General features: G+C 44.7%; 1 protein-coding gene across 3 annotated transcripts in view; it reads left to right on the top strand.

Moving 5' to 3' along the window:
• LOC308667670 (cohesin subunit SA-2-like) overlaps positions 1–21667 on the top strand; it is a 131119-nt gene that overhangs the window by 89388 nt on the left and 20064 nt on the right. For all 3 annotated transcript variants that reach the window (XM_081327063.1, XM_081327062.1, XM_081327061.1), the window contains 3 exons: positions 7764–7856; positions 10790–10955; positions 11807–11958. In XM_081327063.1, coding sequence (XP_081183189.1) covers positions 7764–7856; positions 10790–10955; positions 11807–11958 — 411 coding nt within the window. The remainder of the gene's footprint in view (positions 1–7763; positions 7857–10789; positions 10956–11806; positions 11959–21667) is intronic.

Below are 21667 nucleotides of genomic sequence, written 5' to 3'. Positions count from 1 at the left end.
TTTTCCTTACTAATTCAATAGAACAATGTTCGATGTATAATATCAGGGCTGATCTTAATTTGGAGGAATAAAAGTTTACCTAAACTATAAACTATCTATTAGGAATCAGTGTAACCTTGATAAGATCATAGTATTTTTTGATCATATGTATACTGGCCACAAGCTGTGGAAAGTCATGCCAGGGTTGCTTTTTAATATAATCTGTATTTTTAAAAAGTATATAATTTTGGGATATAAATTATTAGTTTATTAATTTATTGTTTGCTCTTATTATTATAAACTGCTTTAGTTTGCAACTTGCATGTCCAATAGGTGGGGTATCCAGTAGGTAGATGTATAATGGAAAAAGCAAGGAAATCCCATTAAAGCCTTGCTTTATATTTGTACTATTTCTTTCATGCATCTTGTCATCAGATTGTATCCAAAACAATTAAATATATTGCAAGTGTTTATGATATTTTAAATAAATTACTGGTTCTTAGCATGGGTACTTTGGTTTTCTGAGAGGTGTGTTAATGGCTAAAGGGAATTCTTTGGAAAATAACTAAAGTGGAACTTCTTGTCCAGTTTTTTCCACAGTGTGGTTGAGAAATCTGGATTTTTTGACAGTTTATTAAACATAGGATAAGAAAAAAAAGTTGTTGAATATTTGTACCAGTCAAAACAATGTATTTTGGAATGAAACTTTCAGAATATAAAGAGGAAATAACCTTAATCAGGCTATCTTATATTTCTTCCTAAGATTTCTCATAACCTATATCAGCCCTTTAATTATCTGAAAAAAATACACCTGACCTTCTTTTTTAACCCAGTAACATTGAAAGATGAAATACTAAATAGCTGAAAGGGATATTTTTTTTAGGAAATAAAACATTTTTATTAGCTTTATTAGCTCCGTTTGATCTGGGTAGGGGGGATTTAATCATCCAACCCCTGTCATGGTCCGATCATTTTCTTCTCCGGCTAGACTTTCAGTACGCCACCCCCCCGCCGCTGGGAGGCAGAACCAACCAGGTGGTTCCGCCCCAGGCGCCTGATGGACCCTGAAAGGTTCCAGATGGAGCTTGGGACATTTCCTGCTTCCCTTGCCCACGACTCTGCCAAGGCCCTAGTAGAAGCCTGGGAGAGGGCGGCTGCTGGGGCCTTGGATCGAGTTGTGCCTTTGCGGCCTCTGACCCAGCGCAGACCCTGGGTGGTCCCCTGGTTTACCGAGGAGCTCTGGGAGATGAAGCGCTGGAAAAGACGCCTAGAGAGCTGTTGGAGGTCCAGCAGATCCGAATCTGATCGAACACATCTAAGAATTTATCTTAAGTCTTACCTAGTGGCGATGGAAGTGGCAAAGCGTGTTTACTTTTCCACTCTCATTGCGTCTGCAGATAACTGCCCAGCTGCCCTGTTTAGAGTGACCCGCTCCCTGTTTAATCAGGGACCGAGGGATGACCCCTTGCAGGGTAGGGCTGAGGAATTTGTACAGTATCTGCAGGACAAAATCTCTCAGAACCGGAATGGCTTGGACTCCAACTGGGCGGAATCCAGCGGAGTGGAGAGGGCAGGTCTTGATCATACCATTTGGGGTGAGTTTGACCCTGTGACTCTGGATGATGTGGACAGGCTCATGCGTAGACTGAGCACTACAACTTGTTTACTGGACCCATGTCCCTCCTGGCTGGTTTCGGCCGCCTGGGAGGTGACAGGGGGCTGGCTCCAGGCAGTTGTCAATGCTTCTTTGATGGAGGGTGTCTTCCCCTCCGCCTTAAAAGAGGTGGTGGTGAGGCCCCTCCTCAAGAAGCCTGCTCTGGACCTGGCATCGTTGAATAACTACCGTCCTATCTCCAACCTTCGCTTTGTAGTGAAGGTTGTTGAGAGTGTTGTGGTGCGTCAGCTCCCGCAATTTCTGGATGAAGCGGACTATCTGGACCCGTACCAGTCCGGTTTCAGACCCGGCTACAGCACAGAAACGGCATTGGTCGCACTGGTGGATGATCTCTGGCGGGCCTGGGACAGGGGCTGTTCCTCTGTCCTGGTCCTACTTGACTTCTCAGCGGCTTTTGATACCATCGACCATGGTATCCTGCTGCGACGGCTCGAGGGGTTGGGAGTGGGAGGCACTGTTTTACGGTGGTTCTCCTACCTCTCGGGCCGCTCGCAGTTTGTATTGGCAGGGGGACAGAGATCTACCCCGAGGCCCCTCACTTGTGGGGTGCCTCAGGGGTCGGTTCTCTCCCCCCTCCTGTTTAACATCTATATGAAGCCGCTGGGTGAGATCATCCGTGGCTTTGGGGTGAGGTATCACCAATATGCGGATGATACCCAGTTGTTCATCTCCACCCCGAGCCAACCCAGTGATGCCCTTGACGTGATGTCCCAGTGTCTGGAGGCGGTGCGGGTCTGGATGAGAAGGAACAGGCTCAGGCTTAACCCCTCCAAGACTGAGTAGCTGTGGATACTGGCATCTCGTATTGTCCAACAAGTTCCATCTCTTTTGATGGGGGGAGGTATTGCCCCCCTCAGAAAGGGCTTGCAACTTGGGTGTGCTCCTGGATTCACGGCTGAATTTGGAAGATCATCTAACGGCCAGGGGGGCCTTCGCACAGGTTCGCCTAGTGCGCCAGTTGCACCCCTTTTTGGACCGAGATGCCCTATGCACTGTTACCCACGCCCTCGTCACTTCTCACCTGGATTATTGCAATGCTCTTTACATGGGGCTGCCCTTGAAGAGCACCCGGAGGCTTCAACTGGTGCAAAATGCAGCCCCGCGGGTGCTTATGGGAGTATCTTGGTACTCCCATGTTACACCACTCCTGCGCGAGTTACCCTCTGAGTGTGATTCAAGGTGCTGGTAATAACCTTTAAAGCCCTACATGGCTTAGGCCCGGGGTACTTGCGAGACCACCTGCTGCCATTGTCAACCTCCCATCGCCCGGTTCGCTCCCACAGAGTCGGCCTCCTCAGGGTTCTGTCGGCCAGGCAATGCCGACTGGCGACCCCCGGGGGAGAGCCTTCTCTGTGGTTGCGCCGACCCTCTGGAATGAGTTGCCTCCAGAGCTGCGGATGGCCCCTGACCTTCGGTCCTTCCGCTGTGACCTGAAGACATGGTTGTTCCAACAAGTGGGCCTGGACTGACTACAATTTTTAATTAGGCTTTTTACTGGGTTAAATTGTCTTGTAATATTGCATTTATTGTTTAATTCTCTTTTAAATTTTTTACTCTATGTTTTTTAATTTTTATTGTTGTGAGCCGCCCTGAGTCCTCAGGGAGAAGGGCGGCATATAAATTTAATGAAATGAAATGAAATGAAAAGAAGATAAAAAAAGGTAAAGGTTCCTCCGCACATGCGTGCTCTAGGGGCCGGTGCTCATCTCCGTTTCCAAGCCGAAGAACCAGCGCTTGTCCGAGAACGTCTCTGTGGTCATGTGGCTGGCATGACTAGACGCCAAAGGTGCACAGCACGCTGTTACCTTCCCACCGTAGTGGTCCCTATTTTTCTTCTTGCAGGGACGAGTAACAGGCGCTCACTCTGTTACGCGGCACTCAGGATTCGACCTGCCAAACTGCCGACCTTCTGATCGACAAGCTCAGCGTCCTAACCCACTGAGCCACCGCATCCCTCTGAAAGAACTATCTAAAAGAAGATAGTTCTTCCCAAATTCAAAGAAACCCACCAATCTTTAACCTCTTTTCCACCCCTTCTCCCTAATACAGTACAGGTAATCCTCGACTTACGACCACAATTGAGCCCAAAATTGCAAAACTTATTATGCAAGACAGTTGTTAAGTGAATTTTGCCCCAAACTGAGAACTGAGCTTGCCTCTCTCCCTTGGATCCCTTACCAAGCAATGGTGTGGTATCTTTTTTTTTAAAGAAAATGTTATTAGTTTTCTAGTTTTACATTTAAATATTTGAAAAGCAACATGGCAGCTGAGTTGGTCAATAATTCAATAACATACAAATAACTTTAGTACAGATCTCAAACTATTACATTAAATGTTTCCTCTCTTTTTCCCTTAATATTTACTGTCTCATATTTAAATTAATGCAATTCTTATTATATCGATTAAATAAAAAATAACTTTCTTACATTTATCAATAATTTTTAGTTTATATATATCCTAGGTTTTTTATTCAATCTTTTTAGACAATGTCCTGGTTAATTTTTCCCAATTTTTAGTTTCCCATTAATATTTATATTTAACGTTTGATATTTATAATTTTCAAGTTTTAAATAACCCCAATTCCCTTTATCACAATTCATCACAAGATCTAATGTTCAGAATACATGTCTTATCTATTTGAATTCTCGCCATCTTACATCAACTAATTAGTAATACAATATAATATTCTTATTTTCTGGTAATTTCCAGATATCTTAAATTTAATAACCAAAATTCCTCCTATTTCAGCATTTAATACTTCCTGTCTTTTTCTCTTAATATCTACTATCTCATATTTAAGCTAATAATTCTTATTATTACCGCTAAATAAAAACATATTTATTACATTGATCAATAGATTTTTAGCTTATATATGTCTTAATTACCTTTACGTTTAACCTTTACAAGCAAATCAATGTTCAAATTTAACTATTAATATTTATACTTCTAAGTTATAAATGACCAAAGTTTTCTCTATCTTATCTCATTACAATATCTAGTATTCAAAGTACACATCTTATCTATTTGAGTATATTCTATTTTAATTCTCAAAAGTAAGTCAAAACCCCAATTTTCTTCAGTCTTATTCTGGCTTTCTTTCTTTGCCAAATCGTCTTCCATGTCCGTGCTTTTGAGTCATCAAACAAATCTCCCTGTGTTGTTATATAGATTGTTTGATGTAGAAAAAACCATCCGGTTGCCATTTTTTTGAGATCATCTCTCTATTTTTCCATCTTGACAGTCCTGAACTGTTTATCTTCTCTTCAATCTGTTCTTCTTCTTGATTCTCAGGTTCCTTCTGATTTATGTAGAAAGTCTTTTCCTTTTTCCATATTGTCAGTCCCTTTTCTGGGTTTTCCATTGACTGTATTTGTTGATCAGTTGAACCTTCTGTCATAATCTTTAATTGTTCCTGACAAGGATGAGCAGAGCAACTCTTGAGCGAAAGAGAGCTTGCACAAAAAAAAGAGGATACTGAGAGTAGTTAAGTTTACACAGCAACCACACAGATACACTGAGGTGTGTACAAAAGGTTTACTTGTGGGATAAGACAATAGCACAGTCCAGGAAAAAAACAGTCCATGAGTAATGAAAAGATAGCAGATAACAACAGTCCAAGGAATATCTGATACAGAGTCTTCTTACCAGTCCGTAAGTCAAACATAGTTTTACAGGTTTAGCAAAACAGTAGCAAACCCACAAACCACGATAAACAGCAAGTAACAGCAAGTGAGAGTGAACGTAACAGAGAGAGAGAAGCTATGTCTCTAGCTCTCTCTTATGGCTGTAGGAAAACAGTGCTGTCCAATCATTAGAAGGTATGATGCAATGCATTACATAGTTAAAGTGATACATTACAGTTCTATAACAATGATACAATCGTAGTTCATATATATTGCCAACCCAACCAGTTAGGCCACAGACATATACCTAACAGTTCCACCCTTTCTGTTATATTCTGTGTAGTTGATTTTTTAGTTGTAATCAAAGTTTGAGTTCACATATCTGGGCTGACATCTTGTTCTTTTCTGTAACCTCTTATTTCATCAGTAGCTGTAAGAATAGTTTGATGAATTGCTTTCAACATAGAGAGAATCTGTTCCTGATCTTCATCCATATTCTCTTAGAAGTGTATTAGATTAAAAGTATTACAGAGAATGCAAAAAAATAAAAGATTTTGTCACTGAATAAGGAACATAGCTGGGCTTCTCACAGCTGATGTCTCAAGTTTACATAAGTCTTATCTATTGTATGCACTACTGGCCAAGTCTGTTTTAAACTATAACAAATTGTAGTATCAGGTTTAGCCACTAGTTTTCTTTTAAATCCAAAGTTTTTATAATCTTTTCAGTTTTGCTTCTTTCTTATAAGTAAAAACCCCAATCTTCAGTAAGCATAGAAAATCTTTTAGTCCACAAACTTTAAAACATAGAATTCCAATTAGGATCAAGTTATTCTTTCAACATTTTAAACTCCCCTAGATAGTCAGTCGCCACTGTTCTAGAGGGAGGGATAAAATCCCCCTTCCCTCTCCACCGGGGGGAAAGTACCTTAAGCAGTTTATGCAGGTAAAAAAAATAGTTAGGATTTAAGAGAGGTAGATCTCACCCAGTCTCATCCGCACTGCTTTAAAATTGCCTGGTGGTAAGTGTAACTTCGGCTGTCTGCAGCCTAAGTGACGAGCCATATTGCTATGGCCGGTCTTTCGTCTGCCAGTTTGGAGGGCTCCCCTGGATCAAGTGGGAGGGCTACTGCCCTCCCACGATCCAATAGGGACCCTCTCCTTGCTGGTCGCCCCTACAGGGTGACTTTTGACCCCTTCCAGAGTCTCCCAATGAAGCGAAACTGGATGCGGAAGATGAAGCTCGCCTTCCAGATGTCCATGTTGCCCGCATTGGCAAACCAGAAGTCTGAAAAGGAATTTTGGATATATGACCTTTATTGTCATTTTTTACTGTGGGCACAATAGCACGTATTAAAAATGAAATTTAGTTGCTTGCTCTCAAACTGTACACATGCATAACACATTTAAACATACTATATACAACATATGTATAGACCTACATCCTTACATATAAGTAACATAAATATTAATCACTATCCATCTTGAATACATAATGGAAGGAGGAAGCTTTAGAGTTCACAAGGTTAATACTATATGGAACAAAACTGTGACTGAATCTGGATGTTCTGCTTTGGATACCACAAAGCCTCCTCCCAGAAGGTAACAAAGAAAACAGGTCATGAAGAGGATGTGTAGTGTCCCAGACAATTTTGCGGAACCTGCTCAAGCAACGCTGATAGGCTATGTCCTGGATGGAAGGGAGGGAACTGCCAATAACATTTTTAGCCATCCTTACCATTCTCTCCACCGCCCTCCTGTCTGAAGCAGTGATGCTTCCAAACCAGACTGTGATGCTGTATGACAGGATGCTTTCAATCATCTCTGTAGAAAGTGGTAAGGATAGGGGAAAGAAGATGTGCTTTTCTCATGTAATGCAGAAAATGCAGGTGCTGCTGTGCTGTGCTGCTGTGCCTTCTTCACCAATGTCTCGCTGTTGAGCGACCAAGCCAGCCTACTTGTTAACTGCACACCCAAAAATTTGATGCTGGTAACCATCTCCACAGGTGAATCATTAATGCACAGAGGACTGTGGCTGTGCCTGCCTTTTTCTGAAATCGACAGTGATCTCTTTGGTTTTTCCAATGTTTAAAACTAGGCTGTTTTTACATCAGTTCACCAAATCCTCAACCTCCTTGCGGTAAGCACCCTCACTGTCATCTTGAATAAGGTCCACTATTGTTGTATTATCTGTAAACTTCACAATATGGTTGGTGGTAGACCTAGCACAACAGTCATTGCTTCAGTTCTCCTTTGGCAAACTAATTTGGCATCCTGATATTTAGTTGATGGTTTTGGTTAGCACTTCTCATCATGTTTTGTCATAACGATGAGGTTTCATGCAGGTAAAAGTTACCATCTGCATGACAAAAACTTAAGCCTTTCCTAAATTCATCCCATCTAATATGGTGAGAGTATAATAATAATAACAATAATACTTAACAACAACAACTTAAAAATTATTCTTCTGATTTCTGTTTTTTAAAGGAAAATAAATTTCTTTTGAGGATACATTTGAGGCAATACTGCAGTATTTGCACAAGCTACCTTAGCCACTATAATAAAGAGTTATGTGAAAAGGTAATTGTGGTTTCTTTTAAAATTTGTAGCATTCCCTGATTTAATGACATGGTTAAGTTTGCATACCTAAAGAACAATGTCTCCACTCCTAGTTTTGGGATATCTCAATCTATATTAAGTCTTTCGAAAACTGGGAAGATGTCCCATATCAGCCCAGAGGGCTTAGCATAGTTTGGATGGGATATAATTTATCTTAGAATCAATATTCAACCAGATAATTCAGCAGCAAAAACTAATGTAGAAAAAGCCAGATGATTAGGAGATAATCCAAAAGGCACTAAAAATGCATACAAAGATAACAAATCAAGTCATAATCTAAGAAGTCAGTCTGAGGGTTAAAGATAATTTGAGTTGGCTGAGCTAGGAACATCAAGACGACAGATGGAGTTTTGCAAAATCTCTGTCTCTAGTGCAACTGATATGTCCATAATTTAAATAAGAATACAGGTCTACTCAGGAGGACAATAATTTCTGAATAGGTCATTATTCCCAAAGAACTTTATGAAACCTCTAAGGAGATCTCATATCCACAAAGCTCAACTGTTTTGTAATTGTTGGGCTGAACCATTAATTCATTGGGTTTTAAAGCCTCTCCTAAATTCTTGCTTTTAACGGAAAAACCATAATGGTGGTTATGAAGTGAAGAATTGTAGGAAATATCAGTACTTTTTTAAACAGCAGCATCTTTATACAAAGTTCTATGATATGTATTTTGATTAGAGTACTCATTGTCTTTGATTATAGATATTATTTATGCAAATGTTTAGTAAGTTTAATATATATTTATACAAATAATATGCATTGCGTAAAAAAACAGTGATCCCTATAATTTCAATTTCAATTTCGGTTTAGAATTACCGTATATACTTGAGTATAAGCCGACTCGAGTATAAGCCGAGACCCCCAATTTCACCCCCAAAAACTGGGAAAAGTGTTGACTCGAGTATAAGCCGATCCGCCGTTCTGCAAGCCTCCGCCGCCGGCGGAGGCTGGATCCGTGCTCTGCAAGCCTCCGCCGCCGGCGGAGGCTGGATCCGCGCTCTGCAAGCCTCTGCCGCCAGCAGAGGCTCGATCCGCCATTTTGCAAGCCTGAATACACAGGAATACCCTGTGTGGCCCCGGCTCTCGGGGAAGCCCTGGCTGTCCGCTTCCTCGCTCCACGCTGCCATTCGGGGCCCGCGCGTTCCCCGGGCAAATCGCGGTGCCCAGCAGGCGAGGAAACACGCCAGCTCCAGTCGCCCCCCCTTCCCTCAGGAGACGCGAAGCAAGTGACCGCCCGGAGCTTACCGAGGACTTGCGCGCGGCCGAGGCTTCGGTGCTTCCAGGATCGCGCGCACCTCTCCCAAGCCGCCGCCGTCCGGAGACCTGCCGACGTTTGGGGAGGTTTGGGGAGGTGCGCGCGCACCTCCCCAAACCTCCCCAAACGTCGGCAGGTCTCCGTTCCTCCGCGCAGACCTGCCGACGTTTGGGGAGGTTTGGGCGCCTCCCCAAACCTCCCCAAACGTCGGCAGGTCTCCGTTCCTCCTGCCGACGTTTGGGGAGGTTTGGGCGCCTCCCCAAACCTCCCCAGGTCTCCGTTCCTCCGCGCAGACCTGCCGATGTTTGGGGAGGTTTGGGCGCCTCCCCAAACCTCCCCAAACGTCGGCAGGTCTCCGTTCCTCCTGCTGACGTTTGGGGAGGTTTGGGCACCTCCCCAAACCTCCCCAGGTCTCCGTTCCTCCTGCCGACGTTTGGGGAGGTTTGGGCACCTCCCCAAACCTCCCCAGGTCTCCGTTCCTCCGCGCAGACCTGCCGATGTTTGGGGAGGTTTGGGCGCCTCCCCAAACCTCCCCAGGTCTCCGTTCCTCCGCGCAGACCTGCCGACGTTTGGGGAGGTTTGGGCGCCTCCCCAAACCTCCCCAAACGTCGGCAGGTCTCCGTTCCTCCTGCCGACGTTTGGGGAGGTTTGGGCACCTCCCCAAACCTCCCCAGGTCTCCGTTCCTCCGCACAGACCTGCCGACGTTTGGGGAGGTTTGGGCGCCTCCCCAAACGTCGGCAGGTCTGCGCGACGTTTGGGGAGGTTTGGGGAGGCGCCCAAACCTCCCCAAACGTCGGCAGGTCTGCGCGGAGGAACGGAGACCTGGGGAGGTTTGGGGAGGCGCCCAAACCTCCCCAAACGTCGGCAGGTCTGCGCGGAGGAACGGAGACCTGGGGAGGTTTGGGGAGGCGCCCAAACCTCCCCAAACGTCGGCAGGAGGAACGGAGACCTGCCGAGGTTTGGGGAGGCGCCCAAACCTCCCCAAACGTCGGCAGGTCTGCGCGGAGGAACGGAGACCTGGGGAGGTTTGGGGAGGCGCCCAAACCTCCCCAAACGTCGGCAGGAGGAACGGAGACCTGCCGACGTTTGGGGAGGTTTGGGGAGGCGCCCAAACCTCCCCAAACGTCGGCAGGAGGAACGGAGACCTGCCGACGTTTGGGGAGGTTTGGGGAGGCGCCCAAACCTCCCCAAACGTCGGCAGGTCTCCGTTCCTCCGCGCCCTGCCTGCCTGCTTCTTTCCGCTGCGGAAAGAAGCAGGCAGGCAGGGCGCGGAGGAACGGAGACCTGCCGACGTTTGGGGAGGTTTGGGGAGGTGCGCGCGCACCTCCCCAAACCTCCCCAAACTTCGGCAGGTCTCGGACGGCGGTGGCTTGGGAGAGGTGCGCGCGATCCCGGAAGCACCAAAGCCTCGGCCGCGCACAAGTCCTCGGTAAGTTTTTTTGTTGACTGGAGTATAAGCCGAAGTGGAATTTTTCAGCCCAAAAAGTGGGCTGAAAAATTCAGCTTATACTCAAGTATATACGGTAGTTCACTTTGCATGTTAATTGAAAAAGGAAGGCAAAATAATATAATGAAATTATAAAAATATAATTTTTTAAAAAATGTCTAAATCATTTTTGTTGTTTGTACCTATAGGCTTTTATGATACTGTGTGATCTGCTGTTAATTCTAAATCATCAGGATTCAAGCAGTAATGGTGCTGCTGGATTACTGGAATACTTTCCCAGTACATCTCTTCAGACAAAAATGCTCTTATTTATTCGAGATCATATTTTTGGAGAGGAAGATGAAGCAACCAAAGGTCAGCAATATTTTTCAGGAAATGCATTTTGCTGCTGATACTTGCTTCTTTCACTTTGTATTCCATCATTCAGGATAAGCAGAGCGAGATAGATAGTTAAAGTAATGCATAAAAGTTTGTGAATCCTTTTGAAACTGTAATATTTCTGCATAAATATGATCTAAAATGTCCTAAGACTAGATGAAGAAAACATAATTAAACAGATGAATCAAAAACATTATACTTGTTCATTTAGGATGGTTGCAGCATCTTGCAGTCACATGATTGCAATTTGTGATCTTTCCAGCCAGCTTCCAACAAGCAAAATCAGTTGAGGAGGGCAGATTCTCTTAATGACCATGTGATTTGCTTAATCATGGTCATTTGCTTAACAACCACAGTAAAATGGTTGTCAAATCAAGCCTGGTCACGTGATGACTCATCACATAAAGAAATGAAATTCCAGTCCCAATTGAAGTTATTTGAGGACTACTTCTAATAGCAAGTGAAGAACTAACACTATGATGTCTGCAAAGAAAAACCTTTTATCTAAAAAGCAGAAAAATACTTATAAGTGTGGAATTTTTCATGCTTTCTGAGCTTGGTTATTCACTTACAGAAATTTCATTACCTGACTAGATAACATCTGTGCACACTGATGCAATTTGCAAACAAACCATCAAGCTCACAGGATACTAAGGACTCCACAGTTCAACCCACAGCTAATATATTCACTTCTGTTGGAAGTATATTTAAGGTGATGTGATTATGATGGTTTAGAAAAATGATGAAATACTTGAGCATCTGTTGTTTTTTAAATACATCATTCACTATCATTTTAGAATGAAACCTAACCAAACTCCTCTCTACAGATTTGAAAGAAAGTGATACAAAAGTAAAGGAAAGTCAGAAGCTAGATGCTTTACATTTAAAGCGATGCCTCCTTGCAGCTTATTGCAAATTGATCATCTGTAATGTTGTTGACATAACAGCTGCTGCTGAAATCTATAAGCATTATATGAAGGTAATGGCATATTCCCCTTGATGTCTACCAAGCACTATAAAATTAACCTCTGATTTTTTGGTAAATACATGAATGTTATTCAATTGATGCATGGGTCACAATATAAACAGATGACTACAGATTTTATGAGGGATCAATTTGATAACTGGAAAAATGTTTATTTTATTCATAAACACTTGTTATTTCACTCAAAAAGAAACCTGCATGGAAAGAAATCTTGCAATTTCTGATAAAGTTTATATGTATTGCAACCATACTGTAAGGACCTGCATCCATTTAGGCTGCATCTGTTTTTTATCTGCCTGAGCCTTATATGCTTCCCTGGCTTCGTCCAGAGCTTTTCTAACAACAGGCCAAATGTTCTGCAACTGGTGTACCCACTCCTTGAGGGAAGGAATGGCAGGTTCATTAGCAGGTGATTCAGGCATAGGGAGGAAACTCCATTAGCCACTTGGAAGGGAGTGAAACCGGTGCTGGAGTGCACCACATTGTTATAGGCCACTTCAGCAAATGGTGACAAATCAGTCCAGTTATCTTGTTGATAATTAATAAAACATCTAAGGTATTGTTCTAGAACAGAGTTTGTTCATTCTGTCCCTCCATTTGAGGATGATGACTAGATGACAGTCCTTGATTAGAATCCAGAAGATCCAGAAAGGCTTTCCAGAACTTAGAAGTGAATTGGACACCCCATCTGATATATAATATCGTGGGGCCCTAGGTAGTCGATAGATATGCTGCACAACCAATTTAGCCAAAGTTTTTGCAGTCGGGATCTTCTGACATGGGATAAAATGGGCCTGTTTGGAGAACAAATCAGTAATGACCAAATGACAGTGTTACCCGCACTTTTGGGGAGCTCTACAATAAAGTTCATAGAAATCTCTCTCCAGGGTGCTGAAGGGCTCATCACCACCTGTAGGAGACCTGGCGTTTTCCCTTGCCTTCGTTTAGCCGCTGCATAGGTATGGCAACTAGTTACATAACTTTCAATGTCCTTTTTTAAGGAAGGGCACCGAAATTGTCTTTTAAGTAAGTGGAGAGTTTTCACAAACCCAAAGTGACCCGCTAACTTTGAGTAAAGGCAGACCTGTATGATCTTTAGTCTCTGGTTCACAGACCCAGGTAAGATTGTCTTGCACTGTACATAGGTTTCTTTGGGCTTGAAATCACTCATTGTTCTCTAGCGCCTTTTTGAACTCCCCAACCACTTTGTTATCAATCAGCAGAGAGCTCTTAGTCTGTGCTCTTATCGTGACCAGGGCCGCCAACTGGTGTGGCAAAAATAGAGATTTTGTAATGTTATATTGTAGCATTCTCGACAAAGCATCTGCTAGAAATCCCCCCCCCCGGGCAAATTGGTGGAAGTGCTGGGCCCAGTGGGCCTGTTTGGGGACAGCTTCCTAGGGGTTTTTAGCACTTCGAGATTTTTATGATCAGTCCAGACCTGAAAAGCGATTTTACTCCCTTCTAAAAAATGCCTCCAAGTTAGGAGGACCCATCGCACCACATAAGCTTCCTTCTCCCAAGCAGCCCACCATTGTTCAGTCTCATTTAATTTTTTTGGATGTGTACCGTATTTTCCGGCATATAAGATGACTGGGCGTATAAGACGACCCCCGACTTTTGAGAAGATTTTCATGGGTTAAAAAGTCATCTTGTACGCCGGAAAATATGGTAAGTGCAGGGCTGCAACTGACCCTCTTGGTTCTTCTGAAGAAGTACCACACCTACAGCTACATCACTAGCATCAGCTTGAATCACAAACATTTTTCTGGGTCTGGGTGCTTCAGCACCGGCTTTGCAGAAAAAGTCTCTTTAAGTTGTTCAAATGCGGCTTAACATTCTGAGGTCCATTTTAATGGCTGGCTAGGCTTCAGTTTACTTTCTCTTAGTTTTCAACAGATTTGTAATGGGGAACACAATCTGTGCAAATGAGGGGATAAATTGTCTGTAAAAGTTGGCAAATCCCAGAAAACTTTGTAAGTCTTTCCTGGTGCGGGGAGGGGCCCAATCCAGGACAGCCCACACCTTCTCTGACTCCATCTCCACCACATGCAAAATGCGGTAGTCCAAATATTCAATTCTGTCCTTAGGAAATTCATACTTTGAGACTTTGGCATATAGTTTGGCAGAGCAGAGTTTGTTTAAGACTGCTCTAACCAGCTTCACATACTCTGCCTTGGTCTTGGTGTAGTTCAAGATATCCAAATACACCAAAACCCCCTTATACAGGTGACCATGGAGGACTTCATCAATCAATTGTATGAACACCGCTGGTGCCCCCTGTAGTCCAAAGGGGAGCACCTTGAACTGGAAATACCCCAGGGGACAGTTGAAAGCAGTTTTCCATTCATCCCCTTCCTTGATTTTGATATGATAGTAAGCGTCCCGCAGGTGTAACTTTGAAATTTTTTTCCCTTTCGACAGGTGAGCCAGCATGTCTCTCATGAGGGGCAAGGGATACATATTCTCCATTGACATTACATTCAAACATCTATAATCAATGCATAGGCGAAGAGACCCATCCTTTTTCTCCTGAAATAGAACTGGGGCTGCCACCTGGGGTCTGGCCAGTTGAATAAAACCGCTGGCTAAGTTTTTGTTGATAAACTTTCGTAGCTCATCTAACTCCCTGGGGGTCATAAAATATAACTTTGGTATTGGTACCTTAGCCCCTGGAATGATCTCAATTGTACAGTTTGTAGGTCGGTGAGGGGGAAGCTCATCCGACCTCTTCTCACTGAAAACCTTGGCCAGATCACGGTATTCTCTTGGAATGCTCTACATCTCTTGCTTACTCAGCGCCAACGCCAACTCTTGCTTTGAGTCCTCTACTTTACAATCATGCATGCCCTGGGGAGGGATTCTCTTTTTTTGGGAACTTCAATAGCTCCTCTCTCCAAACGATTAGGGGGTTCCACTTCTTTAACCAGGTCAGTCCCAAAACCAGAAGCCATTCCATGCTGGGAGCCATGATGAAGGCTAAAGTCTCTGAGTGGCCTCCCATGATTAGTCCTAGGGGCTAGGTGGCAAAGCTTTCCAGGATGCCCCCTGCCACTGACCCATCAAGCTGGCAAAAAGCAATTGGGTCTTTGAATCTCCTTAGGGGAACCCCTAGTTTCCTGACTAGGTTTGGGCTTATTAGGCATTGGGTGTTTCCTGAGTCCAACCATGCTGTGAGGGCATTTTCCTGCCCGTGCGTGAAACTGATAGTTCTATGGGCATGGTTATGGGGCCGATTGGCCCACTTACCAAGGAATTGTGATCGTAGTCACTCTCTGACATCCCTGATTGTCACCTGGTGGGGTCGGAGCTCTACCCTCCACCTTTGGAGTTTGGGGGAGCTCCACAACCTCGGTGGTTTTCAGGGCTGTGTCTTTTGAGTGTTAAGCAGGCTTGCTTGGCTTTCTTCCGGAGTGGTGATCCATTTTCTTGGCTGGAGCTTTGTTGCGGCATTCTATAGCCTGATTGCATTCCTTGACACACTTGAAGCAGGCGGTTGATCACAGCTGGTTTGGGGAGGGTTTACTTGCTTCTCCCCTTCTTTCGGATCGACTTCATTTTCCTGGTTTTCCAGTGTGGTACTGGTTCCGGGTCTGATCAATTTCCACTACTTTGACCAGGATGCACCAATCGTACAAGCATGCGTTGTATAGATCGTCATTTAATCCGTCTTGGAAACAGCTTAACAGGATGTCTTCGGGCCAGTTGAGGCGGCATGCTATGTTGTGGAACTCTTCCATATACTTGGCCACTGGTCGACGCCCTTGTCTTACCATTTGTATGCGATCTCAGGCCTTCCGGTCTACCAAGCAATCTTCAAACCAGCGCTTCAGTGTTGTCATGAATCAGATAAAGTTCCAGAGCTCAGGAGCATTGCAGTTGTGTAGGGTGATCTATCTGGCCGCAGCCCCTTCCAGGGCTGGGGTGATGACTCTAATCTTGGCTGCATCATTGGTCAGGGTCCTCCCATACACTTGCATGTATGTGAGAATGTGAGCCAGGAAGAACCCCAACTGTTGGGGGTCCCCATTAAACTTCACTCGCAGTGGAATCAGTTTTGGCTCGTTCGGAGGAGTCTTATCTCTGGGCTGTCATGGGTCTGGGCTCTCCAGGGGGACTCCTTGCTGCTGAATCATCAGGGTAGCTGTCACCATCTCCTTTGAGCCCATTGCCTCCCCCATCATTGCAATAATTGTGGTTTCTCCTCTGCGCTCAATTTCCCCAGTCATTCCTTTTCTGGGCACCCCAGGGATTTAGCTTTAGGTCCTCGCATGCTTCCACCATGTACTGCATGACTTGCTTTAGGATCCCCTCCATCTGGTCCGACTACTTGTCCATCTCTTCATCATCGGAAAGCAGCTTCAACATTTTTTTCTGAGTCTTTTTCCGGCCTCTCCAGGTGAAGGCTACCCTTTGGGCTCTTTCTTCCCAGTCTTTTCTTCCCGACACCAAGCGACCATCTCGGTTTCATGGAGTCTTCCAGGGCAGCGGCTTCCTCCAGCCAACCTGAGGTGCCTTCTTTGGGGCAGGCCTGAGTAGCCGACTCACTCCAATCCTCGGTCCTGGCTTCTCCATTCTTGCTGCCATTTAGAGACATATTGTGCATGGCCCCCCATGGTAGGGCACATACCTGCCCAGGTTGGGCATTATTGCAGACCTTGCTTTATGTAAGGACCTGTCTCAACTAGATCTCTGAAGGAAGCAGAACTCTTTGAAACAGGCATTGTTTCAAAAGGAACTTTTATTGGAGTTAGTGATAGCAGGAAGGCAAAGCAATCTGAAGACTTTGCGTGCAAAAGGTTACATCAAAAAACCCATTCAGGTCTCCTCCATCCAATGTCCAACTGTCCATTTGAAATCCAGCCAATCTATAGGTACTAGGTTGTTTTGAGAACCTAGTGCTTTAGCGCCCTTTTCAAGGTCTCAGTTTTGTTTCCCAACTGTCCCAGGCTCCATCATCTGGAGATAAGACACATGTTTTCAAGCCACATTCCTTTCACATGGAGGGAGGGCAAAGCAGAGCAAGGCAAATACATTCCTCCAACCAATCAGCCCCCTCCCAACAGAATGGCAGGCCCCCCAAAAGAATACATAGACATACTGTAAGCAATAAACGGAAGGCAAATCTATTTGAGGGGTCCTGACACATACCTGTGAAGTAACACATGCACACTGTGTTATAGAAAACCTTTGGTATATGAAAGCCTATAAACCTGTTATTTTTGAAGGGAAGCATACTCCTTATATCCAATATGAATGCTTGAAAAGGGAAACATATTTATTGGTACAATGGGTGGGGGCGGGGGGGAAAGGAAAAAGTGACATCATGCGTGCTACAATGGTGTCATGTAAATGAGAGGTCCCCAACGTCTGGGCAGTGCAACCGGGCTGTGGAAATGGTGTTTGAGCACGCACACATACCCTTGTGTGAACAATGGGTGAGCATATGCAGACACACTCCATTTGCGCGAGCGACAGGCGCATGTGCATGCAATTCGCACAAATGGAGCTGCACATGAATGCTTGCTGGCCACGTGTGGTCCAGAAAGCCAGAAAGGTTGGGGAACTCTGATGTAAATGATGCAAATTATATAACTCTGTCCTTTGTGTGTTGATAGCACCGGTTCACGCATCATGACTTCTACTGAAGATTTGTAGATCTTTAGTACAATAGTATTGAGTGGAATATTTTTTTAATCTTTATGTGATCATCCAAACATTGTCAGCCTTTCCTTCTTTGCTCTTCTGTGGGTTTTGTGTTGCTTTAAATATGATTCTAAGCATATTTTATTGGCAATGTATTCCAGTAAAATTAATTGAATCTGATTTTGAATTAAACAAATTAGCTATTTCATAAATAGAATAAAGTTATGTGACAAATAACCTAAGGTAGGAAGGCTGTAAATCAGGAGTAGACAACTATATGCCCTCCATATGTTTTGAACTACAACTTCTAGCTCCATAATTGTGCTTTCAAGGACTGAAGAAAATTAAAATCCAACAATATGGGTGCAAAATGTTGATTATCCAAATTGTAGACATGAATTTGGACATTGCTGTCTACTTGTCCAGTCATAGGGTAGATTGTGCTGTAAATATTTATAGTATGCAGAACATTACATGCCTGAAACATTATGTCAGAATCTAGTTATATTTCATTTCTATCTATCTTCTTTGATTTAAAACCAATTCTTACTATCTCCTGGAATCTGTCATACTACTAAGGGGGAGGGGGGTATGCATGGGGTTTTTACTACTTTCATTTCCTCTATTCACTACAAAGTAACCTTTTGTTGATTCACTTCGGGTTTGCTAACCATAACAGTGTGGCCTTCTGCCTTTCATCCTATGCCCCTCTGAAACTCCTCTTTACCAACAGTGAGGGGAAAAGGGGGGGAATGCAACACCTGGGATCTGGGTAAAGAGAGGATTGAATGATTGTGCCGACAAAGCCGGACTGATGTTATTTTTCCTGGAGTTCACACCTAAAAATCTGCCGGTTTGAATCGCCTGGAAGAACTGTGGGGTGGGGGGGCTGCTTGGGAACACTTTAAAACACTGAATGGTGGGGGGAATCTCTCAGATCCTGTCTAGCATGCTTACTATCAATTTCTCTTAATAAAAATTCCTGTTGGAAGAGACCGTTTCCAAGAGTTCTGTTTTCTTAAGATGTAGATTGAAGTGGTTCCTTACATTAGACAGGATCTGCAATAATAGTAAACCTGGAAGGGAGAATCTTGCCGGAGGACTTTGCAAAAAATACAATGTCAGACGAGGCAGAGAAGGGAGAAACCCTCATGGAGAGGGAGCCTTTTCCCCAACTGAAAACCTGCCAGCTGTCGGGATCTGAATTGTCATACTCCTCAGGAGAAGAGGTGGTGGAGATGCATAACCACAAACCTCAGTGGTCAATGGGTGTTGGAAAGAAAAGCGAGTGGGAAAAGAAATCAAGAAAGGTGACCCTGAGACGGGGGCCCAACCAACCATAATGGAAGCAGCAGATAGAGAAATCCCTGCACGTAAGCGAAGAGGAAGGAAGTTGGGCACAGCACATGAACTGGATTCTAGAGAAAGTTATCAAGCTGATGAAAAGAGCCCTTGGCTTCCTAGGTGAGGAGAATTCTAAGCCCCACGGCCGCACCAGCACCTGGAGCTGCAGTTGGAGAGACACTGAGGGGGAATTGGAACCTGCAGTCCTGGGGACATCCACTGATCCAGTAGTGACCACTTCAGCAGCCCCCACTCCCCGCCGACCCGCAGATGGTGATCCGGATGGAAGACACTACCACCAACGACGAAGGCACTGATCCATTCAAAGACTCCTGCCGCTGGATGCAAAATTCAAGGGGGAGCCGACATGCTTGGGGTTTTTCCTAACTCAAGTCCTCAACTACATGGAAGAATACAGCCAGCACATCCCTAGTGACAAAGCCCATATCTGGATCGTGCAATCTGCTCTGGACAGAGCGGCCCCAGATTGGGTGGTGAATTTGCATGACTCTGATGCCCCAGAGCTCAACGACTTCAACTGTTTCATGTCCTCTCTGAGAAGGCGATTTGAGGACCCCCTGGCCGATTGCAAAGCCTGCGAAAGAATCAAAATGGTGAGGCAAGGCAGACGCCCGGTAGCTGAATATACGCAAGAATTCCGGTCTATTGCCAGCAAGCTGAACTGGCTGGAAGACATCCTTCTTAGCAAATTCAAAGACGGCCTAAATTACGACCTGTATGACGCTTGCCTGCCCCAGGGGGACCCACACCAACTCAACAAATGGTACGTCCTGGCAGAGGAAGCAGAGATTGACCTACTGAAGAGGCACTGTCGAGGAAAACAATGGAGCCACTCAACGCCTGAGCCGAAGCACGAGCCAGCGAAGCCACTGGCTATGGCCAAGAAGCCAACGGACTGTTTCAAATGCAGGAGAGAGGGTCATCGGGCCGTAGAATGCCGCTTGAAAGCCCCCCAGTACAACCCAGCAAATCCAGGAAATCCCCAGCAAAGCCAAAAGAATCCGCCATGAGAGTGATAGAGGCTGTGGAATCCCCAACCTCTGCCCAACGCGGGGAACGAATTCCAGCCTATACCGCAGGGCCAGTGGATGCCTCAGATGACAGGTTGGAGGGTGAACTCCTGGTAAGTGGACCCATCGCACCCATCCTCAAGACAGTGACTATATTAATTCCCTCCATGCCCGAAGCTGTCAAGTTGAAAACCTTAAAAGACTGGTTGCACCCACTGCCTTATTAGCCCAACACTAGTGGGGAATCTGGGCATTCCGTTGAGAAGGCTAGAACAACCAATCTCATTTGGCCAGTTAGATGGGTCCATAGCAAGGGGGCTGCCAGGTGCCCTAGCCACTTTACCAGTCCACCTATCTCTGGGGAACCATGAGGAAGACATAAAGTTTGTAGTGACCCATGGAATGCCCGATGATCCTAGGGATGGAATGGTTAAAGAAATGGAACCCCTGGGTAAATTGGAGGATGTCAGAAATCAATTTCCCAAAGGGGGACCCTAAAGACTTAAAACCCCAAGGGGATCTATCAAAATTAAAAACGGAAAAAGCATCCATGGGATAAGAAAATGGTCTACCTGAAATACCAGAGGAATACAGAGATCTTGCTGAAGTTTTCAGCGAGGAGAGGGAGGATGAGCTCCCCCCACACACACCGACCCACGGACTGTGCCATAGAATTCAAACCCAGGGCAAAACTCCCAAAGCCCAGGTTATACTCCATGAGCCCAAAGGAGAATGAGGAAATGGAAAGATTCATAAAGAAAAACCTAGAAAGGGGGTTTATTGAGCCAGCGAAGCCTAAAGTGGCCGCTCCAGTCCTCTTTAGAGAGAAGAAGGACAGCTCTTTACGCTTATGCGTTGACTATCGCCTATTGAACACAATCTGTGAAAGAAACCTATACCCTTTACCCCTCACGAAGGGCATGTTACCACACCTCTCGAAAGGATTTTTTTTTTTACTAAACTAGATCTAAGGGAAGCGTATTACCACGTTAGAATTAAGGAAGGGGATGAATGGAAAACTGCATTTAATTGCCCAATGGGGTGTTACCAATTCAAAGTTTTGCCATTTGTATTACAAGGGTCCCCCACGGTATTTATGCAATTAATCAACAAGGTACTAAGGGGGCACCTATTAAAGAGGGTCCTGGTTTATCTAGACAACATCCTTATCTTCACCGAAACAAAAGAGGAACATGTCAACCTAGTCAGAGTGGTTTTAAAGAAACTGCGAGCTGCCCACTTACATGCCAAATTATCGAAATGCGAATTCCACCAGGAAAGAATAGACTACCTGGGTTATCGCATATCCCCACAGGGCATTGAAATGGACCCAGAGAAAGTCAGAGCAGTATTAGAATGGGCACTACCTCGCACAAGAAAGCCACTGCAAAGTTTCCTGGGCTTCGCAAACTTTTACCGCCAATTCATCCCCTCATTTGCCCAGATAGCCCTGCACCTCACGAATTTATTAAAAATGAAGGGAGTATCCTCAGTAAAACCTAGCCAGTCACTAAAATGGACAATGGGATGCCAAGCGGCATTTGAGAGATTAAAGAGACTCTTTTCTGCAGGACACCCAGATAGGGATAAGCCCTTCGTAATACAGGAGGATGCAAGTGATGTGGTAGTGGGGGCTGTACTATTACAAGAAAACGATGAAGGGGTATTGCAACCCTGCGCGT

This window comes from Vipera berus (genome assembly GCF_964194415.1).
Source record: "Vipera berus genome assembly, chromosome: 4".
Classification (NCBI taxonomy): Eukaryota; Metazoa; Chordata; class Lepidosauria; order Squamata; family Viperidae; genus Vipera; species Vipera berus.
This window is presented reverse-complemented; position numbering and strand designations above follow the sequence as displayed.